The following is a 26,071-nucleotide window of genomic DNA, read 5'->3' as shown; positions in this document are numbered from 1 at the left end:
AAAAAAGAAAATGTATATTTGCCTCTTGTTTCCTGGGTTTCTTTTTCCCCCTCTGGATTTCAAGGCATGTGAGGTAAGTGTCTGGGACATTGCAAGGTTGGAGACTCGTTTTATGGATTTGCAAATACTGTAGGTGACTGGGAGCAAATAGTGGCATGCAGTTACAAGGAGGAAAGTAAAGAGAAACATACTTTCCTCTAGTCAGGGCACTGGCTCTGTGAGATGAATTCAAGGGCTGTATTCTCTCAGGATCTCAATGCAACCCCTACCAGTTCCCTGGGGAAGCATCATCATTCAGCACAGAGCAGCCTGCATACAAGGACACTGCACTGTAAGTACAGGGAGAACTTCTTCCAAGCATTGCCTGGATGGAACAGTCTGGTCCCTGGTAGTTATTGCTCTGAGGCAGTGCATGGTCTTTCTGTATACATTATACTGGATGTAAAGAGCTTAGGGATATAGTTTTATTTTTGTTAATAAATTTACTTCCTGAAATGAATGAAAATATCTTAATTTCTTTTTCTGTTTATTTTTTTTGTTTTGTCTTTTGTTTTTGTTTTTCCCCAAAGGTCACAACCTGGGATTGGACACGAGCTGAGAAAACATTTTCAGTTTATGAGATAATGTGCAAAATTCTCAAGGTATGATAAGAAAGTATAAAATAAATTACCACTTTGACAGACCAGTTGTCAAACCAGAAAGTAACACTGACCACCTTACAGAAAGAGATCTCTTTTTTCCCTTTGAATTCAAATATCAGAAATCCTGGTGTCAGTACATACAGAACCAAACTAGAAGGCATGGCAAAATTGAAAATAAATTGATTTTGACTAGGAAACTACTTTGTATCTCCATAATGCTGTATGGGGTTTACAACTTTAATATCACATTTAATAAATATGACAATTCATTTTCTAACTGAGGACCTAAAGAAACAGTGATCAATTTGATTGTTTTCAAATATGTTGATGAAACTTGTAGTGGCTGCAATGTAAGATTTCACTAGGCCTGAGAGCAGTCTTTAAAATATACAATACCATTCTGAAAACTTTTGTCTTATTTTTTCTAATTTCTTCAGTTTACCCTAACTGTAACAAATGGGAAGAGATAACGAAATATGTTTAGAAAGTTAAAACTATGAGTACAAAATTGAATAAGACCATTATTGTACATTGGTTTTAACTTTTAGTTCTCAATTCAATGAAAATTAATTTATCTTGTCTTCTCTCTGTTTTAAAAACAGTGAAAAACAGGTGCCCAAATTTTTCCATGAGAAAAAAAGGGATGAAAAGAAATTGCCCCTTTTATTAAACTGAAGTGCCTTCTGGTGTATGTTGGTTTTGGGTTTTTTACATCAAAATTGTGTAAAATGTAATTTAGACTTTTCTGGACTTTTATCTAGTTTGATGCAGAGTAGTATCAAAAGGAAGTATGAAAAAATAATATTTTTTTTAAAAATGTTTCCCACTGGGAAGACCTTTTACTGACATAAATAGTACATTTCCTAGGTATTGTAGATCTCATAGGTGCACTATATTTTCCTTAGGGAGGCAAATTACAAATGTAATGGCTTAATAAAATTCAGAAACTTCTTACATCTGAGACTTCAAAAAAAAGAAAAGAAACCAAGTTTATAGTCTGAAAAAAAAAACAAACTCCTTTGCTAGCAATCTGAACAGAAAAGTGAAAGATTTTCTTTTACTGCTATGGTGACTGTGAGGCCTGGAGACTTCATCAGGGAGTAAAACATCCCAAATGAAAACGTCACATCACTGTGGCATGTCCTTTAACTACCAAGTCTGTGAAAATATTGACTCCTTAGAAGTGGTCATGTAGGGAGAGAAGTTACAGGAAAAGTTGTTCACTCTTTGAAGACATTGCACTAAGGGTGTATACAAACAACGCTCTTAGAGCACAGTCAGGCTTTAAGAGAGTTGAAAAATCTCAAAAACTTTTCCCCCGCCCCTGCCACCCCTCCACCTCCCCACCAGTAATCTGTAGTTGCTTCAGGTCTTGGGCTTATTGCAGTAGGCATCAAGGCAGCTCTTCTTTGTCAGAGAAGTGTGTTGGAGCCAGGATGATGACTCCTTATGACTTATCCAAGGATTTTATTATACTCCCTGCATAGAAATTTACAGAATGTATGCCATATAGTTTTCTGTAACTTAAAGATCCTTCTTTTCCTTTTTTCTAGCCTTTTACCTTTGTTGATGCTCTTCTCATTCGCTCTCGATTTTAGCCATTTTTCTTTTTTCCCCCTTCTCCTAGTGTCCCCTGTTCCTGCATATCAACGCATGGATTTTTTTTACTCTTCTCAGCAATTTAGCAGAAGTTATTGCAGCCAAAGAGTCAGTCCACAAAGCAGTAAAATCTGAACCAATGCCTTCCTGCCACTTTTGTGTGGAAGCACAGAAAAGAGTACAAAGAAGACGTTTTTTCTTATCGTCAGTTCTCCAAATTGTGTGGGAAAAAGTGTAGATCTTCCAGTCTCAGTCTGTATTAACAGATAGGCAGAGAGGAAATTCCAGTTTAAGTGATATAAGAATATCATTTATCTGTTTCTTTATCACTTTATTCATACTCAGATATTCCTTTATTTTCTGTAAATATGGTCAGGCTTTTAAAGTCTTGAAATGTTACAAACAGGTTCTTTGGCTGACTAAAACCTGTAAACAATAAAAAATGGAAGTAGAAAAATCATTGCAATAAAATGGCAGCTTATGACATTGGAGTATTAATCTTCACTGTATTCTAGTTTTCTACAGCAGGTACTATAGGACTTAACTATGGTTTCACTAAATATAAAAGCAAATAAAACCAGGAAAAACAGCTTCCCATTACTGCTACTACATTGAATATCTGTAGAGACTCAAGGTTTTGTTCAACTTTTATACCAGCACCATAAAAGTCTCCATTTTAGCAATAAGTGTTTCAGGACACATTTATGCAAGCCCCGGAGTATTACTGAAGCAGAGGCATCGTAAAAAAAGTTACTCTTGTGTTTTGTGATCACCTTCAAACTTCTTCCTTTCTATACTACCTCACTTGCTACTTTTGTTATAAATCTGTTTGCCTTGGAGAATGAGTTGAATGGCAAAAGGACAAAGTAACAGGGTTTGAAGTAATTATATTCTCAGGGATTGATAGATAGCATGATAGCTCAGGAAACCTAATGAGAAAATGAAAAGAACCCGGGTTTATTCCACTACAGAATGTTCCCACTCCTGCACTTCCTGTTCTTCCATGGTAAAGACTGAATTCATGTAGTTCTTTTCAGGAAAATTGAGATGATAGAATTATTCTGTGTTTCTACTTCAGAAGAGACAATAGCTGTCATTGGGCAGAAATAAACCCCAGAAGACAGTAATGCCGTTTGCAGGACAATATCATCCATCAGTGTCTCTAAAGAGGATTTAGTTCCATATTCTTGGCTAAACTCAAATTTTTCTGTGTACATATTCACTAGGAGTAATAGTGAATCATAGAATTATAGAGTAGTTTGGATTGGAAGAGACCTTTAAAGGCCATCTAGTCCAACTGCCCCTGCAATGAGCAGACATGACTGCAACTAGATCAGGTTGCTCAGAGCCCTGTCCAACCTGACCTTGAATGCTTCCAGGGATGGGGCATATACCACCTGTACAGGCAACCTGTTTCAGTGTTTTACCACCCTTATTGTAAAAAAATTTTTCCTTATATCTAATCTATATCTACCTCTTTTAGTTTAAAACCACTATCATAGATCATTCCCAGATTGTGAAACACAATCATCTATTTTCTTTATTTATTTTAGAATGATCACTACCATGGATTTTGGGCCAAATGGACCATCTAGCACTCTCCAAAACATTCCTGTCATGGGTTGAGAGCTATCATGGGTGAAGGAGCATTTGTAATGAGCTGTTGCATGTGTTTTAGGGGAATAAAAAGTTTCATACTATGGATGTGATCTGTTCCTTGCCAGCTAGCTATAGTGTCAACAAGCAGTCCCATACGTGCTTAATTTGTTAGTATAAACACAACTTTTGTGGCTAATATTTGCTTTAAGTAGAAGGACTTTCAGGTGGTCTGTGCTAACTTTTGTACGAATTAGCACAGGAGTGAGAAGTAGTACTTAGAGGACTAAAAATTCCAAAACGTGTTTCCTTCTATGTTGATCAGGCTATTGGGCATCCTGAGAATGCAGGACTGTGTTGGTTGAGAATGCTGCCACACCTTTGTAGAGCCAGAAAGAGCATGCATCTTGGCTCATATCTTCTTTGTAAAAGTGAATTATTAAATGTTATCACAACATTTAGTAATCAAAATGTGGTAATCAAAATGTAAGCTTTACATGGGTTGCTTACAGTGGACTGAGATATTTCAAGAAATGTGTCCATATTTAGACCTATTCATTAGAAGTGAGGATGCACTGTCACCCAAGCTAGCTGGTATTATCTCCTCCTATATACTGGCAATTTCAATAACTGCTCCTCATGCCACAAGGACAGGACTTTACTAAGTCTATCTGAAAGCATTTTTTTCCCCTTTTTCCACTCCTTAACTTTGACTTAAGTTCGGATGAGCTTCACAAAAACAGTTTTGATTAGAGAGACTTATTACTGTTTGTCTTTTTAAACAGAATTGTAGTTTTTCTCAGTTTAAGAGATTTGTCTAAGTTTCACGACAGAAGCACTATGGTGGAGAATATGAACAGCCAGATCCTCCTGAATACACATTAATATTTCAATGTTTTAGTGTGCAAGAATAATTCTACTTCTGGTAGCAGTAAAAATATTAAAACACTAAATAAATATTACACCCAGCAAAGGACTTTACTGATTTAATTGTCAGGAAGGGTATATAGTCCAAAATTGTTAAATAAAACTCAGAACGCATCTACCACTATGGTCAACGTTTTCTTCATAGTTGCTTGCATGTGTTAGCAAGCATCCATTCCAAAGGCTCTACTCTTCTCATGAACAATATAGGACACTGAGATGCCATTTTCAATTTTTACAGTTCTCTCAGCCTCAAGCAGCTAAAAGGCAGGATGTTCTGCACCTTAATCAGAGATGTCAGAGATTATTGTGTGATTTATAATTAGTGGATCCATATTTATGATAGTAATTTAATAAATCACTATTTTGTTGTTATTGTATTCTTTTTTTTTTCTTTTTTCCCCATCAGATTTCAAGGAAAAGAAAGGGGAAACAAGGAAATAAGTCACTATTCTTAATGTGATTAGGACCTTTTAAGTAATCGCAAAGACCATTAAAATTTGAAACAGAAAAGTAGATTTTAAAAAGATGTCTTTTGACTGTATGAAAAACAGTTTTATTAAGACAAATTCAGCAAAGGATCATTTATCTGCTAATTAATTATTTATATTTTTATATAGTAAAAAAGTATAAAAGACAAAATCCCAAACCCTGATAATCACTTTCATACACTACCATAACAATAGTGGATTATAAGAAAAGGTTCTGTATAAAGTTTTCAAAATACCATATAAAAATAAATATCTCATACATATAAACCTCTTTATTCTCAAGATTTTGGGATTGAAATAATAATTTTTGACATGAAGCATAGGTAAAACAGGCTAAATACAAAAATCACATTTTAATTAAATTGGTTTAAATTATTCATTGTGAAATAATGGGAAACAGCAGTGGGCTATATTTGATGTAAAAGGAACATTATGGACATGCAAATAACTTAGGACCGGGGGGGGGTAAATGCATAAATTGATAAACATATGAAGAAATTTATTAAAAATTCAATAGGTCTGTTGATTAAGAGGTGGAAGCAGAGAGAGAATATAAGGCACTGAAGAACTCTTTAACCCTAAAAGTAAACAGGTAAAAAGAAAGTGAGTAGAAATCAAAGTCAGATAATTTAAAATGGGGAGGAAGTAAAAGTAAAACTGTAAAAGTTCTGATGATTAGTAAGTGAAAGGTGCCATTAAGAGAAGTTCATGACTCTTAAATGACTTTTTTTTTTTACCACAATTTTTGTTCAGACTGATTCTAGGGGAACACTGACACTAGCATGTGGAAGAAAATCTGTAATCCATGTTAAGCAATTTGTTAGCCAGGGTAATCTAATGATACCATTTCTGTCACCAGGACCTGAAGGGCCTGAAGTTGTGTCAGGGGAGGTTTAGGTTGGATACTAGAAAAAGGTTCTTCACCCAGAGGGTGGTTGGGCACTGCAACAGGCTGCCCCGGGAAGTGGTCACAGCCCCAAGCCTGACAGAGTTCAAGAAGCATTTGGACAATGCTCTCAGGCACATGGTGTGACTCTTGGGAATGGTCCTGTGTAGGGCTAAGAGTTGGACTTGATGAGCCTTATGGGTCCCTTCCAACTCTACATATTCTGTAATTCTGTGATTAAAACGTATCTATGAGTAATTTTCAACAGAATCGCTGTTAGAATTTACTATGAATAAATATTTCTAATTTATTGTGCAAGAAGCTTTTTTCACCCAATCCTTTATTTTGAGGAGTAAAGCCCTGTTAATAGTCAACTAATTTTAGTGTTACAATTGAACAAATATTCAATACTCCAGAAAAGCAGGTACTTCTCTCCCTTCTAGCTTCAGAAATGGGCAGATGGCCTTGTCCTCCTCAGTACTTCAAAGCTGGTTTAACTGTATCTGTTTTTTTGTTACCTCTTATATTTTTGATATGCAGTTTTAACACGTGTTTTGAGTGTGTGTGTATGTGCATGCATGTGCAAATGTGTATGATTTAAAAACATTCAAGTATCTTAGATAAATTGGTAAACAATTTAAATATTTAAACAATTTTTCTATATGGGGTTTAGAAAAGGATTTATTACATTTTTCATGTAGATTTTGGACAATAATATAGAAGGTTGCACTTCTCTACCCCTTTTGCTTGAGTTATTTGCTTCTTTAGCTCATCCAAGCATCTGCTTTTAGTTGTGAGAAAATGCATTCTATAGTTTAGTCACCTGTCTTCTATCTTCAGTGTGTCATGCAAAAATATTTGGAAATTCACTATAAAAACATACTTTATTCAGCAGGAAACAGAAAACACATTCAAGTGTCAGACCAGCTCTGAAATGAAATGTGAGGATAATTGTGGAAGGCAGTCTATGCCGGCAATATGTCAGGGTAGTGAATCATTGATATTTATAGCTAGTATAATTCATATCAGTGCAGCTATAATTTTCTTGCTATATTAATCAGGACCAACTTGGTGTCTCAGAAGACTTGTGATTTCATTCTTTATTTAGCTGTTAGTATGTGTAAAATCCTCAAATGTAGTTATGTTAATTTTTCCCACTTAAATTGCCTGTAATTATGCTGTCCCTTTCCAGTAAGTCAACTAAAGGAAAAAGGTGATATAAAAAGCATGGGAAACTACTGGAAATGTTTATATAATCAGATAAATTTTAAAAATCATGCAAATAGACACATAGACATATAAAATGAAAATCCAGAACATATTTTGAGATCTATCATTAATATAGTTAGCTCAATGGCTGAGGCTTGCATCCTAAATTGATTCCTCTAAAGTACTTCACACATACTCAAAACTGCAGAAGTAATGGATAGGTTAATGCTACATCCATGGAATATCAGATTTTCAGCCATGGTTTAGCTAGGTGCCAATTCCTGGAAAAAATGCTAAAATGTTGAGTGTTTCAATTGTAAACAGTTTGAGTAATTTTCAGTCTTTGGTTTGTCTTCTACATTTAAGAGTATTTAATGTTGCCAAAGAAAAGAGGTTTGGTTTCCCCTCTAACTAGAATTATGGTTGTTTTCTACGATAAAAAAAATAGTAAAAGTCATAAATATCTCCATGTCCACTTGCATTAAGACAATCATTAAGTTACCTTCAGTTATACGATAAAGAAAAACTTCTCCTGTACTGAAATAGAGCTCCTGACAGGGCCATTGGATTTCCACCACTGGATCCATGTAAGTGTAAGCTAGTGTGTAGCTGCTACTACAATGCATGGAGATAGCCACTAGGTGATCACATCTCTGGTCAGATTGCACATATTTTCTGTGATTCTGTATGTGATTTCAGTTCATTTCTTGTCAACATATACAGTTATACAAGACCTAATCTGTGGTGTGTTAATTTCGATAAATTTAATGGGCCCTGTGTCTTAAAGATGCTGATGTTGCTATAACTCTACAGCACCATGTAAAAAACCATTTCGAAAGCAAAGAGGCAGTGTTATTACATGCATGACAACTGCCACTCTATAAAGGTTCATTAACTTTTTGTTTTGTTCAGCAAGGAAGGACAAACAATATTTGAAACGTAAAGTTACCAAGGAAGGCTTTTCATATTTCCCAGTAAATTTAGATAGGTTTCTTTTGAGTGAAAAATGAGTCAGTTTTGTTGGGCCGGGGCTGCCAATCTCACAGTCTGATCCTTCTTCCTGAAAGAAGAAATAACAAGATAAACACACATAGAGGAAAAAGAAAATAATATCAGATACAGAATCCAAATGTTTAAATGACTTCTGCAACCTCTTTGTTGCAGAAATTTCTTTTGCTTCCTGTCTAGTTATGAGACCAACAGTGCTGTTGCAACATCCTTGAAAGGCAAAGCTAATTCAACTTTTAACATAAGGCAAAATGAATGTTGAAAAAGAAGAGAAATAAGGTGTGAAATATAAATACTGTGTAAGGATACTTGGGAAAGACTAGCATATGTCTTATATCCTAGATATTTGAGATCTAACTGAAGCTTGAGAAGTTTCCTTTAATTGAATTAGTCTAATCAGGGAATTTCTAAAGCTTGGAGTGATTCAGTATTTCAGTATTTTATTTACTAGTGTATTCTGATACATCAATTTTAGTAGATTTTTGTGTAGCATTTTTCTCTAATTTATCAATTTTCTCTTATTTTCTGGTCACAGATTTTAATCCTTTGATTTAATCCTGTCTTTCTTTCTGGCTATTGCGATATTTAAATGTAGCTTGAGATGTTGCAGTTTTGTTGCACAAAGAATTTGGGACTACAGGCATTTATGCAACAGTGATAATTCTGTATTTTTTTCACTGAAACTGTGTCCCATTCCTTATATGAAATAAGTTGTTCCGGTCTCGGGGACAACTATTCAAAACTTCTATTGGTGCATTCTCTTCACAGTGGAGGTCTACATATTAATTACTTTCAACAGCCAGAGCCAGCAGTGAAAACAAAAATATTAACTTCCTAACAAATTTTTTGTCTTGTTTGGTTTGATAGGATCTTCTTCTCCATAATCCCTTTTGATTTTTTTTTTCTGAACACTATTAACAAGTAATGTAAAATATAATTTTTTATTTTTTTACTCATACAAATTTGCTGACATATTGATATTCAACACAAATGCTTTCCCTATGCTACCTTAATATATTCTTATCCTGATGTATTGACAGACTATTTGAGTAAGTAAGGAATTTTGTCCAAAAAAAAGAAAGATAAAAGAGAGTATGCGGTCATGTAGGCAATGCTATTAATATAATTTATAATCAATTTGGTGGGTAATTTTCCAACTTTTTGTTTGATGAGGTTTAATTCTTATCCTTTCAATATTTGTGTCCTTCATGAGATCTTTTAAAAGATCTTTTCCTACCTTTAAAACAAATACATCTAAAGTTGAAAAAAACTCACAAAAACCTATAAAAATGAGACTTATATGGACTTTTTTTTCCACATAATTGTCCACTTCTGGTTTTGAGTCATGTTTTTTTCTTTTCTAGAAGAGGTATATCACCTCTTCAAGGAGAAATAGTGCATCATATTCTCACTTACCATGTCTGGTGGCATAACAACCCCTGATTTCCAGGAAAATAGATGCTTTCTCTTCCTGTACAACATGGTGATGAAGCATGTTCAGAATAAAATCTTCAAAATGGTAATAGCCAAATTTTACCAAGAACAACTACTTTTTTGGTAGATGTTGTCATTTTTTTCCAAGGGCAGCAAAAGTATTTACCTCTTCCTTAATAGCTGTCTCTGTTTCAAAGAATGGAGGTTCCAGAGCAGCCTAAAAAGCAGTTTCAGGGGGTAATGCTTGTCTGTTTGTTTCTTTGGTTTTAACATGGACAAAGCAATTTCATTCCTTTTCCTATTCCATTTTACAGAACTGATTCAGCTGTTTTAACTATAATGTAAAAATACTAAAATATCCTTAGGCAGGCAACTAGCAAAGGGAAAAAAATTATTAAAATTTGAGGAAGTAATAATCAAGGGGCAGAATGAAAAGATAGGATCACTCTTTGGCATTGCAATTTATTATCATTACATATACTCTTATGGGATCTGTTCTTAAACTTAATTTCCAGCAAATAATGCCTCAAACTTTGAAGAGGTACAAAACCTCAATAACTTTCCAAAGTGATGATAAGCACATTTTTTAATATGTGTTTGTATTTATATTAGTCTCTGATTTCTCTGTAGCATAAAATAACTGCTAATGCTTCTCTGAAAAGTATTAGAATAATTTATTTCCTCAGAAGATTAGTCTATGAACATTTTGATAATTTTCCTCATATAGCATAAAAATAAATAAGTTTCTCAGTAGAGTTCATTAAGAAACAGCACAATTATGGCACTGTTTCAGAGGAAACCTGTGTTCAGAGTCTTGCTCTGATTCAGATGAGAGTCTTTGAGGCTGCATCATCTTTACTCAGGCAGAATAGGAAATTAATTTTCCTACTCAGGCAGAGTAGGAAAGTGATTCAAGCTTACTGCTGTATCTAATAACTTACAGGGAATGAACCTTTGTATTTCTCTTAAGCAATCAGACACATCCTTCTAAGGGAAATTTAATTGAAACTAAAATTTATCCCCTTGAGAAAAAATACTTTTATAAAATCTGGACATCAAAAATATTCTGTTCAGTTTCAGTTTAGCTGCAATTCTGAGTTTATTTAAATGCATATATATATGCAATTTCAACATTTTCTTTTCACTTTTTAACACTAAAAGTCAAAGAGTCCAAATAAGATGAGCTATGTACAAACACAAGCATGCCTGCATGGGTAATTCTTATTTTGTCACTTGATTAATGAGGATATGTTGGGGAAATAGTATCTTTTTTTCACTCTGGAGCGAATCTGTTCCCTGATGCCTGTAAATGCTATTAGAACCATCACCATAGCAACTAATGGTGATGCTCAAGCAAAGTGTTCCCAAAATTCCAGATAAAGACGTAGATCATTAGAAGCCCTTAGAAAAAAGGGTGTATGTTTACGTAGACAGAACTGATAAGAGAAAGGAGACAGAAACAGTAAAATAATCAGGGCATTGATGGCAGCAAGTGCAAAATGATTGGGTTTTACAGCCTTGGCGTTATTGAACTTTTGAATTGATGAGAAAATTCTTTTTATCTTTTGAGAATTTAGGTTTGAATCTTGGTTATGATAGGACAGATTTCGCTCTGCAGAACTGTCTAAATTAGTCAACAAACAAAACAGGATTTACTTGTTTTCTCATCTGTGTGTTATTAAGAATTACCATAATTAATATGAAAATCATGAATATTTACTTCATTTTAACAGCTGAAATAAAATTATCTTGAAAGGCAAGGTCTATTTTGTCTGTTTAGGTATACAACTCTGATTAGGGTAGTCTTGAACATTTTACATGAATTGTTGTTCACTGCTTGCAGTTGCACTGCCAAATTACTCTATATATAACTTCACAGGTAAACCAGAATCCATACTTGAGCACCTCATGGGTAAAAGTCATGCCATGAGTATGAAAGTGGTAGACCTAGCTTTGTTTTCTATTGTACAGAGCTTTGTAGAATAGAACAATTCAGCTCTTACTGACTGTCACAAGAGGGTCTCATGCATCTTAGCAGATTTAAATAGTAGCCAAAATATGAGTATTTAATGCAATCATCATACTTAAAATGAAAATATACAAGTAATAAAAAGAGAAGCAGTGCTGCTTCTGGAGAGAGCAGCCTTTCAAAAGAGAAAAAGCTGCAGAAGAGAGGGCAATGTCATTACTTAGTCATAAAGAAGCATTCTGCCTTAATTTGAAAGGACCTGCCTAATGAGCCATGCTTGGTTCCCTTAGACAAATTTATTACTCTCACTTAACATGGATATCGTTATTAATTAGACAAGTAGGAGTCATACTGTCCTGTCAGCAGAGATACTGGATTACCCTGAAGCTGGGTGTAAGCCAGTGACTTTCCTCACAGCCCATCCTTCAGCAGGACTACATTCCCTCCAGTAGGGAATGAGCATACTGCTAGAAGTTTTGTGCCTGTTCCTCTTCGGAGAGTTTTATTAATTCACATTGAGAATATTGGGGCAAATGGTACAGCTTATCATTAACAATACGAAAGAGTCCTCAAAAAAACAACACGAAACTGGCTCATGTCACTGACTAGTAAGTGCATATAAAAATGCAGGGTCATAGCAGATTCTTAAATGGGTAGAATGACATTTTATATCTTAGCTGAAATAAGAGTTTGGTAAAAGTAAATTAATGAAGATTCCTGCTTAATCCAGACCTGTTTTTGAGACTCCTGACAAGTTTATCTTAAATTTGCAGATGCTTTCGGACAATTCTCACTTGGATATCTAAAAAAAAATATTTTTGCTTTAAATTCCTCTCTTTATCATTTGGATACCTGTCTTTTAGTTCTCCCTACATATTGTTTCCTGAAGTTATCAATTGTAAAGATGGAAACATGATTAGATCTATAAATTTAAAATACAGATTTTAAGTGCTTGAGAACAAATGCAAAACTGAAGAAAGATCTTGCAGAAAAAGAAGTAGAAGCAGTACTAAAGGGAACCTTGAACAAAAAATATTTTTACATGTACGATGGAATACCACTAACAAGTAAAGAAGTACCTCATATGTATATCAGCAATTTTAGAAAAATCGAAGCAAATTATTTAAATGTATTTGACCTAAACTTGTATTATCATGGACTTAACCATAGATATTGATATCAAAATCACAAGTACATACATTAAAGCTAATCACAAATTGAAATTATTATTCTGTCAAAATATTTTTTTCTGTGGAAATGCTGAATTTTGTTTTCATTCCAAATAAGAATGAAATAGAATATAAATGCCAATAATAAATTAGTACATTATGTGTGTTGTTTGTCACAATACGATGTAATATTTGACATACTCTAAAATATTTATATGTAAAACACTGAGGGGAAATGCTACCTAGTACTGATTAGATCTTTCCTAAATCAAAGCATGTTCTCATTTTCATATACAAATAGCAAAAACCTGGATAAATATTGTAGACTCCATTTAGCTCTTCTTTCTCATTTCATCATCTAGGCTTGATGTAATGCTTAGTAAATCTAGTATCAATATTGCTATCAATGTTGATAATAAATTACACAGGCTTTTTTTAATCACTTCAAAGACTCTTCTGAGATTTTTGCGTTTTTTAAACACTTTTTGAGTTCCATCTCAGTAAAACTTTTAACCTTTTGTTTTTCTCAATCTACACAACGACTCTTGCCTTTTTTGTAGACAGCATATTCTTCTCAATAGGTAAAAAACACCTGTAAGAATTGAAGAGTCTAACAATGTAATTCAAAAGTACAAAACCTTAACTGTGCCCAGATAAATAGAGATATGCATTCTGGAACAGAGCACTGCACTAAGCTCTCTCCCATTTAAAAGCAGGGATTGTTACTTCAGTTGTTTTAATGACAGTGATTCCTGTGATCCCACCTAGTGCCATAGTCATGTTTAAAAAAAGGTTTAAGAGTTTGCATTAGCAATAATTACTTGTTCTTTACTGATTAGTGTCAAGAATAAGTAAAGATGAGTTCAAAATATTTTTAGTTTCTTCTGAGGTTACAGCTATGAAGAACTAAAGCCTTCTCCAGGAAATACATGTATCTTACACATGAGTCTTGTCAGACTCCATGCTGAATAGGTCCCTTTGGTTATGGACCAACAGGCCCATTCAATCAGGTGTAGCTCTGGAAACATAGTGAATTAAAGAGCCTGCTTAAGACCTGTTGGACAAGAAGTGCTTCCAGAGTTCTTATACTTCTTATAGTATAAGAAGTAGTTTTCTTCCCTGGAAGAGTGAGAGTCTGACAGTCATCCAGAATTGGGATTGTTCAGCCTGGAAAAGAGAAGGCTTCAGGGTGACCTAATTGCAACCTTTCAGTACCTGAAGGGAGCCTGTAAGAAAGATGGAGAGAGACTATTTGCAGGAGCATGTAGTGACAGGACAAGGGGGAATGGCTTCAAACTCAAAGACAGTAGATTTAGATTGGAAAATCCTTTACTGTGAGGGTGGTAAGGCAACAGATTTCCCAGAGAAGTTGTGGATACCCCATATCTGGAAGTGTTCAAAGTCAGGCTGGATGAGGCTTTGATCAACTTGGTCTAGTGAAAGGTGTCACTGCCTATGGCAGAGGGTTGGAACTAGATGGTTTTAAGTTCCCGTCTGTGATTCTAAGTTTTATGTTGCTACACATATCTGCAAGGTTAAGCATTTGTCACCCTGTTGCTGCTCTGTGCACTTTGAGACTACGTGTGCAATGGAGCACAGGTGTCATTCACAATAATCTAGACATTATAACTTCTTTTTGAATGCTGGTCAGAACATACTGTGAGCAGAATTAACACTTTAGTTTTAGCAGAAGGGCCTGAGTGGAAGGGGAAAAAACGGAGAAAAAAGATAGAAAAAAAGAGACATAAGTATTTGTCATACGACATAGGCTATAGTGGTTCAATTACACAGCCCTCTGAATGTTGGAAGAAAAATCTGTGAGAATAATAATTTTTTTTAAATGCTGTTTGTAAGATCGAACAGCCTATGTTCATGCTGATTTTTCCACACATGACTTAATGCTATTAAGCTTAGGACTTGATGGAAGTAAGTAAGGAGATTATTCCACAGCGACTGGTCATTTTAAAATCCTAGCAACTTGTTTTTGTCATGGTGATTGCAAAGAGAGGGTATGTTGCCTCCATAGCTGATTCTTCTAGAAATTGTAAAGCAGTCTTGAACCAGAAGCATTCATGAATGCATGCTGTACTGGCTTTCTTGAAGAGGTCTGTCACAGGTCTACTGAATAAATAGAAAGGGGAAAGTAGTGCATACTCTACCATTACCTACTTGTATGCCTGAGGGTAATAGTTTCAGACAGGTTCCTGGTTTATGTATTTCCATTCTCAGTCAGCTTTAGGCTCCTAGTTCTCTGCCCCAGGGAAAGATGACTTGAAAAATGTAAGGTGCTCTTCCAGCTTCTATCAGCTGATTATGCTCCCCTTGGTCTATTCAATTCATGTATAAGTAGAAAGCAATACTGTCCTGTAAGTCTCCTTTACTGATCTTAACTGTGCCTTTTGCTTTGGGGTAGTATTGTAGAAATTGCACACAGGCTACTTATAACCAAATTTCCAGATCTATTGGCAAGGACATTTGATGAAATTGTGACTTGTAGCAACTTCTTTGGCATGGCAGGGACAAAAATTAATTAAACTTGTTTCTGCAAGTGTATTATTCACAAGGACAAATTGTGTGGCAGAATTTTAACATAAAGCATCCCATACTAAATAAATAAATAAATAAATAAATAAATAAATATTTGAAAACATTTTAGTGAATGGATTTCCTGATTGATTTGCTTATTCCTTTGTTTAGTACCAATTACAAATGCTAGCCATCATTCTTAAATATTTAAAACCTGATATTCATTGTGTGGTGTTATGTTGAAAGTAAAGCCAAAAGCAACTTTCTCCTCCATGTCCAAAGCCAGCAACCTAACCACTGGCAGCCACTGTAGTCCCTACTGGCAGTATCCATTTAAAGACAAATTCTAAGTTGAATTTTGTAAGCTATCAGAAATTTGAATTTATCTATAGGGAAAATAGGGCAGATGGACTTTTCATACTGCTTGAACTAGGTCTCTTTCTTCCCTAGACCAAAGTTCTAGAGTAGAGTGTGTGAGTCAAATAGGTCAGAGAAGCCGATATTTGTATTTCTCATGCAAATAGAAAGTGGACACCTTTTATAGAATTTATCTAACCTAAAAATGTATAACTGATAACATTATGAGAAGTGATTTGTTAAAATATTCGAAGTTATGCCAGAGATATACTGTGTGCTTCTGTACCATTCTGCATATAGGTGTCCTGTTTTAAATTCATTTAAATGTCAATGTTTAGACCAAAACCCTAATTTTCAGGTCCTCAGCTCTCAGTAGTTACTACTAGCATTAAAAATGCCATTTAAAAATGCTGGGTTTGAGGCATAGATGTTTACAATTAAAAATATTAATTGATGTATGCCAGATTATATAACTTCAGGTTTTCATCAGGACAGTGATCTGCTGGACCGGCGGAAACATTGCTTCAGCGTCCAGTCTGAATCTGGAGAAGATCTTTACTTTTCTGTGGAGCTAGAGTCTGACCTAACACTATGGGAAAAAGCCTTCCAAACAGCAACTTTTTTAGAAGTTGAACGGATACAGGTGAGAACAACTACCTGATCACCTTTCGGTCCATTAACAAATTAGGTGCATATGAAATAATGATGCAATTTAAGAAATTTTCTGACCTTCTGCAGTTCTCAAATTATTATTGTTTATGTAAGTAATTGGATAAGAAGCCTGTTGATGTTCCCAAACAGCTTGTGATCTAACGTTCAGAAGAGATCATCTCAGATACAATCTTTGAGTTATTATGACTTGGTGATACATATTTGTTAACTGAAGTTCATGGACAGATGTGGAAAAGCAATCAGGGACAAAAAGCAGCTGTTTAGATATCCTTACTGTTTTACATGCTACTCTATTTGCTACTGAATTTCACAAGAGAACTTTGCAGGAATTAAGTTGTACTTGTAATACCGGGAATGAGAGTACACTGAATGAAGTACTCACTGGATACAAGCAAGAACAAAATTGTACCTCAGATACACTATTCTTTCTTCACACATTTCTTGTTTCTTATGTATTTACTCAATTGTCAGATGACAGCAGAGATGGATGACATTCAGGTGCCAATTACTAGTGAATTTTTATACCTAAATAACCTATGAGAGTGTTTAAAGATAACTTTTTTTCCATCATATGACCAAAAAGTCATTACTTTTTTACTTTAAATAGGAGAAAAAAACACACACCACAATTATAACTTACCTAATCCTAGTTGTTATACTGATGTTCTAGTCATAAAATATACGAGTGGTTAGAACAGCTTTAGTTGATGTTACCATGAGTTATACACACCTACTGGAGTTACATTAGCATATTTGCCTGTGTAAGTATTGCCTCCTGCATTTTCTGTGTCGTCCTGGGAATGCAAGCACTGACATTCAGACAAATTGTTAGTTATATATTAGTCCTGTTCTGACCTATGAACCACCACATGCAGACAGACTGAATTAGTATATGCTAATAATGATCCATTTTGGAAAGACTACACTGCTGTCAGTTTTAATGTGTATTACCTTTGTTGGAGGAGCTGGAGAAGATTCAACTTTTCTCTTTATTTCATACACTGTGTTACCTTTTACAGAAACTTTTCTTACCTTATATAAATGATTGAAACATAATTTATAGAAGCATTACTGTGCCATCAATAAAAGAATATATGGCAATTTTCTTGAATAATTTTTAGCCCAGAAGCCACTTCTTGTTTGTTCTACTCTAATATTGATTTATACTATAGCATTCCTAGTTTTTCTTTTGGGTTTTAGAATTACATTTATTCAAAATTGCTCTCATGCTTCCCCCAAATAATTTCCCTAATAATCTTAACCTCAGATTAGTCTTAACTGAAGTTCAGAGTAGCAACTAAAAGCACAAAGGAATGATTTTCTGAGACCGATTGATTGTTTTCCTTACAATAAAGTCTTATGATTTTCAAAATATAACTGCAGTTTAAAACTACCTTTTAAAATTATTCAACTATTCCATAATCATACCAATAATAACAGTTACTCAGTGACTATAATTTGGCATTAACCTCCACGAGAGGTTAATAAGGACCCTATTCTGATCTAATTCCAAGGAACATATAATGAATTAAAGTATTTTTAAATACCTCATTATAAATATATAATTTGGGGTTTTTTTAGAAAAGAAATGTATTACAGGAGGTATCATCAAGCCGATAATAATTTAAGAACATGATACAATAATTTAGTGGTATTTTGATGTGTTAGTTGCTTTTTCGTTAGTTCTGTTTAGTGTGGTAAGTGATGTTAATCCATTTTCCTTATTAACTATTAAAAGAAAAAAAAATAGTTGAATTGAAGATCCTTTTTCCTTACTATCTCACAGCATTGTTGTATGAAGAATCTAAGAATGCTCTGGCTTGCATAACCATGTGCAATTATATATGACTGTTCTCTTTGTATTCCTACTACTTTAAACTAAAATTTTCACCTCTTCCGTTGTGAATTTTTTATTGCTGTCCTTGTTTGTATTGTAGCTGTTTGTTCTCTAATATAAGGTTTATTATGTAAGCAGTTCTGTGTTGCAGTACTTTAACATTTGCCTTCATTGAAGTTGAATCTGAGTTTGAAAGTCTGAATTAAGTCTTAGATTTATAGTATGGTTTCCTTCAGCTTCAGAGATAGCTTAAACTAAGCTCTCAATGTATCGCTTTTTCCATAATTTAAACTGTATGTATTGAGGAAATAAAATCTAAGGAACAACTTTGGTTTGTCTTCTTCAGCCCCTGCCTGATCCATTGAATTATTCATAAACCCAATTTAAGATTCTGTATTCTGTGAGACAACAAAAAAATGAGTGCTGGTATATTTTACCTCTTTTGGGAGGGGCATGCTTCAGTTCTGATGAAGTTTTCATGAACTCTATGTGAGAAATCAGCAACCAAAGCCAAACATTCACAATATATATTAATAAAAGTCACTTTTGAGGTTTTAAAATGTTTGTTAAAAATAAAAGAAATATTAAATTGTCATGTATCTGGGGAACAATTTCTGCATTTTTTGCTTTCTCAAATGGCCAAATTAAAAGACAATTTAAAGAAAATAAAGATGAGAAAAATCTTAACAAAGTTAATTAGTGCCTAAAAGTTCACACTCCTGCTCTGAGCTGTGACCCAGAAATATGTGCAAGTGCATACAACACATGCATAAATCACGGGGCATTTTTCCCCAAAGAAACTAAAATCTCACTCTCCCGAGATCTTTTTGTTATTCTCACCTTTTTTCTTCTCTGAATTATTTTGCACATCATGGAGTACATGGTCCAAGGGCATAGAGTGGTCTTACATATAAGTAAAGCATCAGCTGCTACTGGTGCTCTGCAGTTTCTTCCTACAAATAACTACACTGAGCTGAACTAGATGATACTTCATCAACTGCACACTGCCTTTTGTATAAAGAAACTTCAATCTAGGAAGCAGGTTGGTTTTTCAGTGCAACATTGAACCAAGACTATGTCCTGTTTCTCATAAATCTTAACTTCCCAATGAGATTAATTAGACCAGGCACAGTGCCGTGCTTAAGCAAAGGTAGCTGTGCCAGCTCAGCACGGTGCTGCAGTGCACGCTGTAGGTTCACCTCTGGTGTTGAGGTGTGCAGTTAGATGACTTTAGATGACTATATATATTTTAAATCTGATATACTGTCTCCTTGCCAAAACTTAATTTCTGGTAGAGGCTCTAAGTCTGTTCCAGATCTTGGAGGGTTACAAATTAAATGTAGTTTGTATCTCGTTAGAAGTTTGCAATATGGTTCTACAAAACTGTAAATTTTTTACTTTGCATACAAAACCTGAACATTCTTGCATATGTGAATTCATTAACTATAAGTAACTGAAATATATTACTTTACATATACAGTTTATATATGCACTGTAAACTTAGCTACAACCTGAGTTCAAACCTAAAAGGGGCGGTATCCCAAGGAGGAGACTCCGCATTAACAATCTTCAAGTAGTCACAGTGAGAGGCAGATTCCAGGCAAATCTTCAAAGTAGGCTCGAAAATCATTCTATAGATCCCTCTCCTGAAACACTTTGGCAACATATTAAAAATAGCATCCTGCAGTCCTCTGAAGAATCCTTAGGGTTCTCCTTCAAGAAGAACAAGGACTGGTTTGATGAAAACAATCAAGAGATCCAGGAATTGTTGAGGAAGAGAACTGCTCACTAAGCACACCTTGCACTGCCATTCTGTCATGTAAGAAAAGCAGCCTTTTGTCTTGCATACAGCAAGCTCCAACAGAAACTTCATGACATCCAGAACAAGTGGTGGATCAATCTAGCTGAAAGAACTCAACTATGTGCAGATACAGGTGATTACAGAGGATTCTATGAGGCCTTGAAAACAGCATACGGGCCTACATACCAGGTCCAAAGCCCTCTACTCAGCGCAGATGGTCAAATGCTTCTGACAGATAAAACCTCCATTCTGAATTGATGGTCTGAACACTTTCAGACTCTTTTCAGTACTAGCCGTGTAGTTCAAGACTCAGCAATTCTGTGCATTACACAACAACCAATGAAGAATGAATTGGATATTGCCCCTACTACAGGAGAAACCCTTAAGGCCATGCAGCAGGTGAAAACTGGCAAGGCAGCTGGGGTTGATGGAATTCCACCTAAAGTCTGGAAGCACGGGGACCAAGCACTCCATGCTAAATTTCACGAGTTTGTGGTGCGCTGTTGGGAACTAAGCGAAGTACCATCAGACCTTGTATAAGAAGAAAGGTATTAAATCAGACTGTTCAAATTACCGAGGTATTACTCTGCTCTCCATTGCTGGCAAAATCCTGGCAAGAATACTTTTGAACAGACTAATACCTGCTATAGCAGAAGAACTTCTACCTGAAAGCCAATGTGGTTTCAGAGCCAACAGGAGTACCACCGACATGATATTTGTTCTCAGACAACTGAAGGAGAAGTGTAGGGAACAGAACAAAGGTCTATATGTAACCTTTGTCGATCTCACCAAGGCTTTCGATACTGTGAGCAGAAAAGGTCTATGGCAGATTTTGGAATGTTTCAGATGTCCCCTCAAGTTTCTTAAATGATCATCTTACTTCATGAGGATCAGCACGGCCAAGTCAAATATGGTGATGCACTTTCTGAGCCCTTTCTAATAACCTTCTGCTGCTTCCTTTGAGAACGCACAAAGGATCACTCCCGTGGAGAAAAAATAATGCAGAAAGAATCATGTCTTGCCAATACCACCTAAGGAGTCTTTCTGCTGTACCTTTTGCAACCAGTCTTGTCTATCTTGTATTGGCCTTCCTAAATCTTCGTTCGCGAAGCCTAGCCATGATACTTTATATAGTACTCTTTTTTGTACTAATAAGATGGTGCCAAAGACAATATCCTCTTTTTCAATAACATTGATTTACAATCGAAGTTTACATATTCATAGCAGTTTTATGGTGTAGCTGATCTAAGAAAAAAAAATCCAGTTTTATTTGCTAATATGAAAACTAGCTGTGAAGTTTTCAATTTTCCTTCATTGCAATGTGTATTTCAACTGTTAGAAGCTGTTAATGCACCTTTCAGCTTCTTATGTTCTGGGAAAGACCATTTAGAATCCAAAGAGCCCACTCAAAGAATATGTAAGTAAAGGCATTTGATTTATCCTTGATAATCAAAATGCCAAAAATAATCATCGGTACTTTTGTAATACTAACAGTTTAGTAACTCACATTGTTACTATATTTACAATTTATATTTTGATCCTCTGACACATTATAGATCATGGAAGTCTTTGTTTTCATTTCATATTTTTAGTGGCTACATCAATTTTTGAAAAATATACCTGTATTTAATTTAGTCTGCAGAGTAAAATGTCTATAAAATAAGAATGGCTTCTTTAAATAACTTGCAACAGATTTGGAAATGTTTTAATTTTTTCTTACATATTTTGTGGTGAAAAATACAAGTCTGTCATTTTGTACCTGAAGTCATCCTCCAAGCACAGCTATAGTTTTGATCCTGAAAATTATTTTAATAGATGTCTCACAACATGTGTTGAAGTGTGATGTTATGGAAATAAATAGTTGCATATATATAAAAATTGTGGAATGAGCAAGTCTTTCAGGATTTCAAGGTTTATCATAGAAATATTTGAGATATATTGGTCCACTAGCTGAAGCAAAAAAGGTATTTCATATGATTATACGAGTTGCTAAATTGTATGAAATGCCATCTTTTCACTGAGATTTAGGACAACACAGAACCACAGGAAACAGCATACCAAAGAGATATTTTACATATGATTTATTTTTTCCTAAAAAGCTAAAAAGAATATATTAATGTTAAAATTTACTGGGTATGAAAAATAAGTAAGAGGGTTTGAGAATAATAAAACTTTGCTTTTAGTAATTTGCATTTATAAGCCACTGAGGCGATTCTGATTCAGTTTAATTTTTTTCCCAAATAGAAGGAAAGCCTGTTTTTACATTACTTAGATAACTTCATCACTGATAAAATTCTTTGATTTGAAATACACTGTATTGATGTATTTACAGACAAATTACTCTTTTCTGATAATAATATTGAGAAATATAAACATTAGAATAAAGACACAGAAATAGTGGTTCTAGAAAATTTTTTAAGAAATGTATTCTGTGGTGACTACCTTCTCTGGTTTTTCTTTTACAGTGCAAGACGTATGCGTGTGTTTTGGAGAGTCATCTTATGGGACTTACCATTGACTTTAACATGGGCTTTGTTTGTTTTGATGCTGCCACAAAGGTAAAGTTCTAAGACTTCTTTCCATAACACTATTATTATTCCTTGTTTTTTCTAACATTTTGAGATGAGTAGTATCCTTAAAATGTCCTTCTCTTTGTTATAGAAACAGATCATCTCTTGTCAAATCTCTCATGCTGTAGTTTGAATTCAGGACTGATTTCTAATTATGTGAGAAGTTGTGTTCTTTATGTGCTTGTTATTGAAAAAAATCAATACCAATATCAATCTGAAACCACCATCAGGTCTTGATTCTTTAATTTCACATGAAAGCCCACACTGATTGAGTTTGATGTTTCTTTTGCTGATGTATCCTTGGTTTTGAGAAGAAATAATCTTCTTGGTTTCAAGCTGATCTACGAGTTTTGAAAATAGCCTTCTATTCTCTTGTTTCATGAGTGGGAGTGTGTGCTATTATAGCAATTCCCAGTTTCTGTTTTAGACGTATTTTGTTCAGATGTCTGTAAAAGGATAAATCAACCATAGTCTGTATGTCTCACCCATCAGCTTTTCCCATCAGCCTTAAAAAAGCTCAGTACAAGTGATGAAAGAGTTTGCTTTATCCAGTAAATAGTATGGCATCAATTTCCAGATTATGTTGTTGCAAGCCCAAATCTCAGTAAAATCATTGAGATCCTGAGTATGTTGCAATTGTACTAATTGCTGGCAAGTACTAAAATGTAAGCAGGCTTTAGTGCTACTACTTGACACTACTGTTATGTGAGAATGTGAAATCTTTCTTCTAAGTTCCACTTCTCTTCAGTACCTGTTTTTCTTTGAAATACTGCAATATTACCACCAGCAATTGCTGGAAATGCCTTTTTGACTACAGAATATTCTCTTATATTCTATCTTAAGTCAACCCTTCCCACCACATTGCTCAACCGAACCTTTTATTCTTCCCACTCCATTCTACTGTTTGTTTGCACAAAGAGTGGAAAATTTGAAATTCAAATACTTATGTATGTATGTTTCTTTTTGCTATGCAAAAGACCCTGAATGATTCATCAGTGAAATGGGACTATCAGTTTAGAGGGTATTACACAAAAAAATCAGTGCAACAGAATTAAAATGCAGTGGCTCAGTAAAAAAATGTGAATATTTCCTCACCCTTCAATAATATTTTTATATATAATACCTATATAAAATATGTATATAATATAATAAGCATATATATAATGTGTGTGTGTGTATATATATATATAATATTATAGAATCACAGAATGGTTTGGGTTGGAAGGGAACTTAAAGATTATCTAGTTTCAACCGCCCTGCCATGGGCAAGGACACCTTCCACTAGACCAGGTTGCTCAAAGCCCCATCCAACCTGGCCTTGGACACTGCCAGGGATGAGGCATCCACAACTTCTCTGGTCAATCTGTTCCAGTGCCTCATCACCTTTACAATAAATTTCTTCTGCATATCTAACCTAAATTTCCACTCTTTCAGTTTGAACTCATCACTCCTTGTATTGTAAGTGTTGTATTGTATGTTAGAATAAAGTATAAATAGCACCATGAATTAAAAAAAAAAGAGATGTTGTTTTGTTAGGCATTAGGCATTAGGCAGTGTGAGATAAGGATGGCAATTGCCATCCTTATCAAGAAGAGAATAGAAACAATACAGTAGAAAGAAACATAATCTCTTGTCAAGTGACTGCTAGAGTTAAAAGTGCCAAACAAGCCATAGGAAGAAAACTTGTCTAAAATCTCTTCTAAGTGTGTCAACCACATTTTAATGAGTGCCTAAACAGGAAAAATATTACCTAGTCTCCATCATTTTATGGAAAGATGAAACCTGCAATTCTCTTAGCCAAAAATTTACTCAGATATCTTCCTTATGATGATGACAGGTGTAAGTTGTGTCTATGCTGGAATGTTCTTCAACAATATTGCTAATCTGACATAAACTGAGACATAAACCAGACATGTAGAGTCACGAGGGCTAAAAGTATTATTTCTTCACATAATGAAGGAGTTCATATGAAGCAGGAAATCAAAATCTATTTTCCAAGAAAATTCAGAGAAAACCATGAAGAATGGAAACCAGTTTGCAGGACAAGAAAAACATGAATAAAATTTAAATTAACTTATCTATATCTTATTAATATTTACATATACATTTGTGGATTAAGACTGTACACAAATCCTAAAAAGTGTCCCATTAATTAAGATACTCAGTATTAAAGACAAAGACATTATTTAAAATTTCATACTTTTCATGAAAAAGATACTTACATATAATTCATTATAAATTCTATGATTTTTACAATTTGTATTTGAGAAATCAGTACAAACTATCATCTTTTCACTTCCAGCAATGGGGTATCCACAGCTTCTTGGAGCAACCTGTTACATTAAAAAATGTCTTCCTTATGTGTAATCTAAACTCTACCTTCTTCTAGTTAAAAAGCATTGTCTCTTGTCCTGTCACTGTAGGCCTTGGTAAAAGCTCTTTCTCCATCTTTCATACAAGTCCCCTTTAACTGTTGAAAGGCAGCAACAAGATCTCCCTACAGCCTTCTCTTCTCCATCCTGAACAGCTCCAGGTCTCCCAGCCTGTCTTCATAGGAGAGGTGCTTCAGCCCTCTGATCATCTTAGTAGTCCTCCTGTTGTACATGTTCACTTCTGTTATTTTGGCACTGCTCATACCAAATTCAACCACTCTTTTTTGGGTAGAGCTTAACTCAAAGCCATATTCTGTTGACTTCAGAGTTCAGTGTCAGACTGAACTGTTCGTTCGGTATGTTTCTCACTTCTCACAGAACAACACTGCAAATTCAAAATGTTTTAATGAATTCAAAGGAGGTCTTGAACAAGTACTTAGAGAACAGATCTAATGGATATCATTAAACGCTTTATTATTATTATTTATTTATGGCACTTAGAGGTTTTCCAGAACACAAAGATCTTCATAAAACAAATTAGTTTCTGAAACAAAGTAGTTTCTGGGGGCACCTGAGAAGCCCTGTCTTATATTTTGTTGCAGTGGTGCCTTCAGTAAATCTTGAGGCAATTTAAATCTTATCCTTAACACTGTGCTCATGGTATTTTAAGTTTTCTTTCTTAATGACTAATGAATTGACCGTGAACTGTCTTTAAAAGTGCATAATCACTAATAAGCTAAGTGAAGGAAGCCAAGTTCTTTAACTCATGATTTTAACTGTTATTCAGCTATTCAAATATTCCAGTTATGTAAGCAATGCAACAATATTTAAATTGTTTCTTTCTCTTACTTTTCAAGTAGATTAATAAGTTTTGTCGAACATGACTGAAAAATTGCAGTCAAAATTTCACAAATGTTCTAAACCCCAAACTCACTTCCAATTTTCATGAACAAATTTATAGAGGGTAATGGCTCTCATTATTCTTATGGTTTCCTGACAAAAGCTGTGCA

At 34.6% G+C, this 26,071-nt stretch overlaps 1 protein-coding gene across 5 annotated transcripts in view; it reads left to right on the top strand.

Annotated features, from left to right (window-relative positions):
• Positions 1 to 26,071, top strand: part of SNTG1 (syntrophin gamma 1) — a 343,517-nt gene that overhangs the window by 293,273 nt on the left and 24,173 nt on the right. For all 5 annotated transcript variants that reach the window (XM_027674095.1, XM_027674125.1, XM_027674115.1 and 2 more), the window contains 3 exons: positions 570 to 641; positions 16,300 to 16,452; positions 22,585 to 22,677. In XM_027674095.1, coding sequence (XP_027529896.1) covers positions 570 to 641; positions 16,300 to 16,452; positions 22,585 to 22,677 — 318 coding nt within the window. The remainder of the gene's footprint in view (positions 1 to 569; positions 642 to 16,299; positions 16,453 to 22,584; positions 22,678 to 26,071) is intronic.

This window comes from Neopelma chrysocephalum, unplaced genomic scaffold (genome assembly GCF_003984885.1).
Source record: "Neopelma chrysocephalum unplaced genomic scaffold, ASM398488v2 Primary Assembly neopelma1_22, whole genome shotgun sequence".
Taxonomy (NCBI): domain Eukaryota; kingdom Metazoa; phylum Chordata; class Aves; order Passeriformes; family Pipridae; genus Neopelma; species Neopelma chrysocephalum.
The sequence above is the reverse complement of the archived record's forward strand: the minus strand, read 5'-3'. Positions and strand labels throughout refer to the sequence as shown.